The sequence below is a fragment of the Anguilla anguilla genome, chromosome 16, assembly GCF_013347855.1.
Source record: "Anguilla anguilla isolate fAngAng1 chromosome 16, fAngAng1.pri, whole genome shotgun sequence".
Classification (NCBI taxonomy): Eukaryota; Metazoa; Chordata; class Actinopteri; order Anguilliformes; family Anguillidae; genus Anguilla; species Anguilla anguilla.
In genome coordinates this window covers 22,316,634-22,325,221 of record NC_049216.1, presented here as the reverse complement: position 1 = coordinate 22,325,221, position 8,588 = coordinate 22,316,634, and the positions used below count along the sequence as shown (strand labels likewise).

At 44.6% G+C, this 8,588-nt stretch overlaps 1 protein-coding gene across 1 annotated transcript in view; it reads left to right on the top strand.

Annotated features, from left to right (window-relative positions):
- Positions 1-1,271: 1,271 nt before the first annotated feature.
- cspg4 (chondroitin sulfate proteoglycan 4) overlaps positions 1,272-8,588 on the top strand; it is a 52,461-nt gene continuing 45,144 nt past the window's right edge. The window contains exon 1 of the mRNA XM_035396706.1: positions 1,272-1,441. Coding sequence (XP_035252597.1) covers positions 1,372-1,441 — 70 coding nt within the window. The 5' untranslated portion in view covers positions 1,272-1,371. The remainder of the gene's footprint in view (positions 1,442-8,588) is intronic.

Sequence of the window (8,588 nt, the reverse complement as noted above, 5' to 3'; positions counted from 1 at the left end):
CACACCTCTCTAAACCTGCACATGTGTAAACACACCTCTCCAAATCTGCATGTGTAAACCGGCATGCATGTGAAAAGCAGCACAGACTCTGCAGACCAGGAAATTCATTTAAATTTATATAATGAATGACATGGGAATTTTTCAATTGATTAATTGTAGTGAATAGCTCAATTAATATACAAATATGAGAGGTATCTGTAAGGAATGCATGCAAGGGTGTATGTTTGCTTGTGCATGCATGCATGCATGCCTGCCTGTGTGTGTGAATGCATGAGTGTAGGTATGCATGTATTGTGCGTGCATGCTTATGTGTGCGAGCGAGCCTATGTGCGTGCATGCCTACGTGTATAAGTGTGTGTGTGTCTGCATGTGTATGAATGCATGCATGGGTCTGTGTGGGGGCATTTTGCCTTGGGTGACCAGTGGGGGCAGTCCAGCTGTACAGGAAACAGAGTGTCGAGTGATGCTCTCCGTACAGAGGTCACTGACTCGCACAGCTTTGAAGTCTCTTTCAGTGCCGATGTATGGGGCCCCTTTCTTTGGGAATCTATGAAAGTCCAGGAGAAGTATTTAAATGAATGCAATGTGCATTCTATCGGTAAAATGAGCTGTCTGGAAATAGTGTGTTCCATTTCTTTTGACTAAAAATTTATTTTAACAGCACTCATCATGTTTTTGAAACGTGAGAATGGATGATGAAAGAGGTAGCACCCTTTGAGACGTTGCCATGACAATTGTCTTGCTCAAGGTCTCATCTACACTTTGATTGTTTGTTGGTGCTTGTGCTGTGCATGTGTACCACAAACGTGTTGGAGGTTAGTGGCCGTGATGTCTGTCTTTTGGTCCAAAACATAGCATATTATTTTGGAGGGCAAGAAAAAAGAGGGCAGTGGTAAAGAAAGGGAAATTAACAATATAAATACCCCAATCTTTAGGAGGAAAAGCATTTGGTGTAAATTTCATTTTAATTTAAAAGTTGGTGGGTTTTTTTGGTCATAGAACCAGGCCCTATACTCTTTGAGTTAGATGCCATGCTTATTACTAACACTAAAACAAAAAGAGCCCTTCAAAGTATGACTGTCCAGGCTCTGTAATTTGAGAGAGCGAGAGAGGGAGGGAGAGAGGAAAAGGAGAGAGACAGAGAGGGTTGTTACAGCTCTTTTTTTCCACGGTGAGCGTTTGGCTGTTGAGTGCGTGTGAGGGGAGGGTTTAGTTGCTGGGGGGGGGGGGGGTGTGGTAGGGCGGGCGCAGGGCGTCACTTTCGGCTCTCATATCCAGCCTCTTTCATGAGAACCAGCTGTAGTGCTGCTCGCATCCCGACCGGAGGGCAGATCTTTGAATGGGGAGAGAGAACTGGAGTTACCTGCAAACATGAGACCCCTGAGCTCCCTCGCATGCCTACTGCTGGCCCTGCTGGCCCTGTCCTCGCCCAGCCATGGAGGTAAGCACTAAATTAGCCCTGCTGTCTGACGGGTGTCTGAGTGGCCCTCTAGGGGCAGGGACTGTGGGGGTCGGGTGCTGATGGTGGTGGGAGGGGGGGTGTCACAGTTACGCGGGCCCCACACACTGGAGCCATTTATATCTCTGCTTTCCGAGTCAGTTTCACGCCTGCTTCTCTGCAGCTGCACCTTAGCCCACTTTTTAAATCTGGAGTTCCAACTGAGTTAAAGGCACAGTGCTAAAGTCCAGAAAAACCCTGAGGTTTGCTACAGTCTCAGCAACAAAACTCAGTTTCAGAGCATGCAGTGCTCTAAGCAGGGGTACAATCTCTCACATAGGAATGGTTAGGAGTGGTCGGGAGTGGTCAGGAGTGGTTAGGAGTGGTCGGGAGTGGTCAAGACAAGGACAAGAGCCTTTTCTTTTTATAACCATCCTGTTACACATTTGTCCAGGAGAAAAGGGGTCACATCTGGACAACAAACAAACACTGGCCTGGGGTCAGGCAGAAGGCAGACGAGCGAGCAGGGTGGCCTGTTTACACAGAGCCCTGAGCTGAACTGGGGTCAGTCAGGGAGTGGTGTCATGGCACAGTAGCCGGGGAGGGAGGTGAACTGAGGCTCTTTCGCCTGACTGTCCCACATATAACCAGCCCAATCCCCCTGCAGGGCCTGGGGCATGTATATGCAGTTCCATATGATAGCACTTCCATTTGAAAGTTTCAAAGCACATGGAAAGTTCTGGAACCATGTAAAGGCAGCATTGGTAGAGGGGTACGGGAACCAGGTGAGTAATTCTACGCTGAGGCACAAAAAAGGTGGGGGGAATTTGAAAATCTTTTTCTTGCTTGACCACCCTGAGAGTTGCATTCTGGTTAATTCTACACGGGACGACTTTGATCCTGCGCAGATGGCCTGTCAAGGGCCTCTAAAAAAATCACACTGAGAGTGACTCTCCGATTAACTGTGAAGTCACTGAGAGGCCCCTCTCATTGTCAATTAGGCATGGGACTGTGATTACGCCACGCCACAGCGCACCCGCTGGGTGACTCGAGTACACCGCTATCACAGCGAGCTTTGTACAGCCACCGTGAGACTAATGCCGGCCTCATAATCAATTCATTAAATATCGGGACGTACAGTGCAGAGTGAATTATTGAGCAGAATTGAGATCCATCTGGAGAGGACTTTAGCAGTCAATTTTCCTTTGACTTTGTGAATCTGCGCATGAGAGCATGGTATTGTAGCATATAAAATTAGAAACCATAATTTTCCCCGGAATGATTTATGACTGCACCTTCTTACACTGCTGCTGTCTCAGTGTTGCCGCTTCTGAAACACGATTGGTTCGAAATGTGACTCAGCTGGGCATGTGCGGAGTGGTGACTGATGAGCTGTCTAGGCATCAGCCAGGATTGGCACTGCTCAAATCTTTGGAAAGACATCTTTCATTTCCACAGTAAAAACGGTTATAAAATGTTTTCATTTCATCTCACAAAGTTAGAAACACACATTTTTTTATTCCCTCTTGGAATTATGTTCCTTTTTCCTGAAAAAAAACTGCTTTTCTTCCAGCTGGTTCTGATCCAGACACATTCTGTGCACATGTCCCATTCAGTTCTGATCATAGTCTTACACAGTTCATTGTCTTTTATTTTCTGCTTCATTCGCCTGAGTGAAAAAACTGCTTTGTATGTTAATACTGAGACAGTTCTGGTGATGTTTCCTTGGCCTAGGGTACACTAGCGGGGACTTTCCCAGGACTCAAACCTGCAATCTTTTGGACTGGTTCTGTACTGCTGTTCTGCAGGCTTGGGTTTATGAGCATGTTTCTGTACTGCTGGTTCAGGATGATGAACAAGGTTTTGTAGTGCTGTCCTGCTGACTCGGGTTGATGAACGTGGTTCTGTACCGCTGGTTCTGGGATGATGAACGTGGTTCTATTGTCTGAGCTCCTGGGCCCCATCCCTGTGTCTGCAGTATGGATTCTTCTGAGAACAGTCTGTAACCTGCCTGGAATGTGCTGGACCACTCTCTTTCCATCTTTCTCTCACTTTCACCCAGTCTACCTCTACTTCACCTGTGCTTCTTTTTCTTACCATTTACCTCTTCCAAACTCCCCCCTCTCTCACTCGTTCTCTTGTTATCTCTCTCTCTCATTCTCTCCCATTCTTTCTCTCTCTCTCTCTCTCTCTCGTTCTCTCCCATTCTTTCTCTCTCTCTCTCTTATTCTCTCTCATTCTCTCCCACGCTCCCTGTCTTTGTTCTGTTTTTGTCATGGTCATCACACAAGGCTTGCCAAGCTTTTGCGCTATTGCGACTAAGCTTACTGTTATGAAGCTCACTCCTATGAAGTTTACTGCTATGAAGCTTACTCTTATGAAGCTTACAGTTATGAAGCTGGTCCTTAACTACAGTGGATGCAGTTCACCATCATGTAAACTGACTCCGCCGTAGAGTTCCATGTGGCATGCTGTGACGTGACAGTTTTCACTGAGACCTTGGATGGGAGTAGCCTAATCTCGATAAGTTATGAGTAGCCGTGTTCAGTGGTTATACAATGTAAAAACTTTTCAAATGTGTTTTTAACTGTTTGTTTTATAGATATACAGTAGTACAGCCATTTATTTGGGTCTACTGGTACATTTATTGTGGTAGGTACTAACAGGTCCAGTTCAGGTTAAGCTCAAGGCTTACTGGTAACACAGCAATCCCCAATAAGGATTTACAACAGTCCCCTTATTGCTTATACCGCTAAGAACAGAACTGTAGCATGAGCTTGTTTCAATAAGGACCCTGTATTTAGAGCTTGTATCTAAGTAAATATGTCTCAAGCTTTCGGTCTGCGTCAGCAGTATGGTGGCCTCTGTGAAGCTGCAGCCCGTATCCGCGTCTGGCCCACAATGATGTAGCTCCTGAAAGCTCGTCCACAGCAATTTCACTTCCCCCACACGGAATGCAATCTCCGCAGCCTCTTCATGGGATCGCTTGTTCGACACGGTTTCCTCCCCTTTGATTCGTGGCGGGTTTTCTGGCGGGATCTGCGTCGGAGTCATGTGCGCACGAGAACCCATCTGTCGGCTCCAAGAGCTCTTTGTGTTGCCACGGTGATATGGTAAATAAACGTGGACTTTTTTTTCCCCCTTTTCTATTTTTTAAGTTTGTGTCTTTCGGAGTTTATGAAAGTCATGAAAGGAACCAATGTGCTTCTCGAGTGGCTCAAGGGAAGACTGTGTTCTCTATGATTTCTCCAGTGTGCAGTTAGGATTAAAAAGGGCAATATTTACCCTGGGTGATGGATGCGGTAATTCAGTTAGCTCCTCTCTCAGTTAACCGTTGTTTTGCCCGGAGACCGGGTGGCAGTGCTCTGAAACTAAATCATATTTAGCTGCATACCTCTGCATTGTGTGACTGCAAACACGCACTGCTGAGTTAACCAGTGAGTTCAATCTGTCACGGACGCACACGTCCTCTGTGTAAACGTGCATACCTAGCACATGTGTTCGCTAGTGACCTTTAACCTTGAGCAGAGGCAAAGCCACAAAAGCTATTATTCAGAACTTTATGTCACAGTCCTTGACTTTGATAAACAGGTTTGTTTTTGGCTAATAGAAAGAGTAATAAAACAGTAATATTCCTATAGATATACACAATGTTTTAAGGTCAGGGACAGGATGCTAATGAAAGTAAAAATGAAATGATGTAACATTACATGGCTCTTCCTCAGATATATGTTCTTCAAGCAGTTTTAACTGTCAACAGTCATAACAGTCTTATTTTTCCATATAATTTAGCAGAAGGTTAATGCTGGTGAACTTTATTTATGTGTTTGATAATAGAATATATTGCCCCTGCTGGATGACACTGGCATTGAATGCTTCTGTCAGCTTTTCTGTTGTGTAACAGTACCATAATCCTTTGCAGCTAACCATATGGAAATTATTACATGTCAACAGAGTTTTGTTTTCTTAGGCAGTCAGATTAAATAAATGTGCACTACTCATGTCTTGGATCTGTTAATGGCCATGACAGACCATGACCAAAGGTAAGCAAGTGGGTAGGGACAGGATTCTCAGCAGTTCTAATGTGGATGCTCTTGCCCAGCTTGTTAGCTACAGTAAGGCAACCTGTTGAAGTCCCACCATTAAAGGGCATGTGAGGGGTGTGGTCCACAACATCCATGACACTAGCAGCTGGTCGCTGTCTTCCCACAGTGTTCCCCGCTTTCATTTGCTGTCACCGTGGGTTACTGCACACTTGTGTTCCTGCAATCTCTGCAACTCGTGCAACCTCACACGTTGTCATCAACCTCACTTTGTTCTGAAAACTTTCCAAAAAACAAATACACTGTACAGGGCATTTGTGACTGTACAGGGCATTTGTGACAAGTCGTGTGCCAGGAGGGCCCACTCTTCCATTTGAGTGTTTGTCCATCTTCTCCTGTTTCTATGGAGCAGAGATCTGAGTGAGAACACTAATGTTAGTGCAAGGCTGACACTCCTCCTAAAAATCTGACACCTCAGAGCAGGTCTGTCCCTCTAAGTAATTGCTAAGCTCCTGGGTGGGCAGATTTGGGTGGCCTGAGCCCGAGCCTGTCACCAACAGTCTGCCACCCTGGCCCCTGGCCGCAGAGTTCGCTGGTTTTTGTTTTTCACCTTGAAAGCAGCAGGCAATTTAAGATTCAAGTAACTTGGTGAGATTGAGTTAACTCTGTAATCAGCTGCTTTAATTGGACAATTAAGTGACAGTTAAGTGAGTAACAAACAAAAAGCAGGAGATCCTGTAGCTCTCTAGGGCCAGGATTGCAGACTCCAGCCAAATCCTGCTGTGGCCCACCATGTTGATGAGTGGTGGGATGTGGGAGAAAAGTTGTTCAGTATAAGAATGAGAGACACACTTCCTGTTGGAGCCAAAGGATTAACTTTTAACTGAGCAGCTAAGCCAGAAAACTGGGTCAGTTTTGAAAAGTACCAGAACTTGTTCAAGCTGCAAAGTTGTCTTGAATACATTAATAAATTGTGCATGGCTTTGAGGCAAGCTGTGATACTTGGTGGATTCACTCCTGTTCATGGTATTCAGTGTATTCAGTTATTTTGTAGTAGCACAATAAGTATGTGGAACTGGACTTGCACAGCCTGTTTCCATGGCAGAATCCTATTATAAGAATATCTGATGAGCTCTGATTAGAACTGGCACATTCATGTACAGTATTGCTGGAACAGGGCTAATCTATGGGCAGTGCTTCAGGCATGTATATATCTGGAGTCTGGTTTTCATTAGGGATAATGTGGCTTAATTTTCAGCCTTGTACTCCAAACCTTCAAACTGCTTCATGTTCTTGAATGCTGCTGCTTCCTTGACCAGTTTCAAAAAGCTTTTAGTTTTGTCTGATTATTGTAGTGACGTTTATTTAAAGTATGTGTGGCAGTTGAGGTCTTTTCGTTCTGGGGTTTATTTGTGTAGGTAGTGTGTTAGCTGTTTACCTCTGGGGTCCTGATGGTGTTATTGTATTGTTGTAGTTTATATTTTTTTACAGCAAATTTTCCACAAATTCTTTTGCTGTAATAATTTCTGATTTACAAGGAACCAAAACACTCCCTGTTGCTATACTGAACTAGACTCACCGGAGTAGAAAGCAGTAACTCATTTAGCAGCGAAAAGGACTTGTGGGATATCATACAGACTCTCTCGTGGTGGAATATTTTCCCTCTCAACAAAACCTAGACCACCAAAGACTACCCCCCTTCCCACCCCTAAGTTAGTACGCGTAGTGATGGGTAATAGAGAGGAGAGGAGAGAGAGAAAGACAGATTTGGCATGGGAGAGCAATACTTATAATAGTTGTGATTATTAAAGTACAGTGTTTACCTTGTATGTTCTTTGTTTAAAATGTACACTCATTTTTCAACAGTACTTGTACATATGTTGAGCTCTTGGCAATATTTTCCCTGCCAATGAGGGAATCAGAGAGTGAAAAATGTGAGAGTGAGCCAATACTCGCAAGTTTGCTCCTCACAAATAAAATAAAATAAAACTCAGACTGAACTGAAGTGTGAGCAGCTTTTCATGGATGCCCTATCAGGAAAGTCTGAGGGGTGCGGAAGGAGCTGAGAGATACTGCAGCGCAGAGAAAGACTGAGAGCTGATGCAGACTCAAAACAGAGCCCAATTTCTCCTCTCAGAATGTTCTACCGGAGCCTGAAGTGTTCTGGGTAATTTGCAGCCTCTTTCAATCCCAGGCCGGTCCCCCTGGGAATGAACGCGGAGGTCTGAGAAAAGGCCGGTATTCGGGATGGCGGACAGACCCTGAATAGGCTGACGGGGGTAAATATAACCAGGCCAGATGCGGGGGAGGGGGGTTACCTCGCAAAAACATGGGTAGGGAGGGGTGGGTGGCTTTGGGGTGGGCAGGGGGAAGGGGCATGGGTTCACACAGACTCTATAGTGTCAGCAGACAGGGTGATGTCGTCATCCCCAAATCTCAAAGCCTTTAAATAACCAGAGGAGGTTTTTTTTCCTGTACATTCTCTCCAATGGTGTCAGGCTAGGGAGCAGATCCAGGAAGATCATACAATCTATCTTGAGTGAGGCCTTTTTGGCAGAGGAACCCCTTAACTTTTACCAGCTCCCGAAGAAAGGCCTGAATTTGTAGTCGTAACTGATTTTATCCTCCTCTGCCAGCCTCTTGCGATGTTGAAGAGCCCTTCACTTAAATAAACTGACAGTTTAGATTATCTGGATGTTCTATCTGCTGTAACAAACATTTTATCACTGTATTTTTTTAGTCACTCTCCAAAGCTTTTCATAGTTTTTTGGGGGTTTTTTTCTAAATGTTGTGACAATTTCAGAGACTTTATAAGATCAGGTTGGAGATGTTGCACAGTTGCACAACCAAATAGTTAATGGTCTTTTTTTCTGCCCCAAATCCATGCTATTCTCTAATCTATCCATAGAAACCCAGGCCCCTCTCCTTTTTGCCAGTTTTTCATTGTAGACATTCTGTAGTTAAAACCAAATTCATATTCATTATGGTCTCTTTAAAATCTTACTAAGTATTTAAAAGTGCTCCTCTGGGACTCTCTTTAGTTGGTCACAGAGTACAAAGGACACACTAAGTAGGCAGCCTTAATGGTAATGATTTATAAACACAAG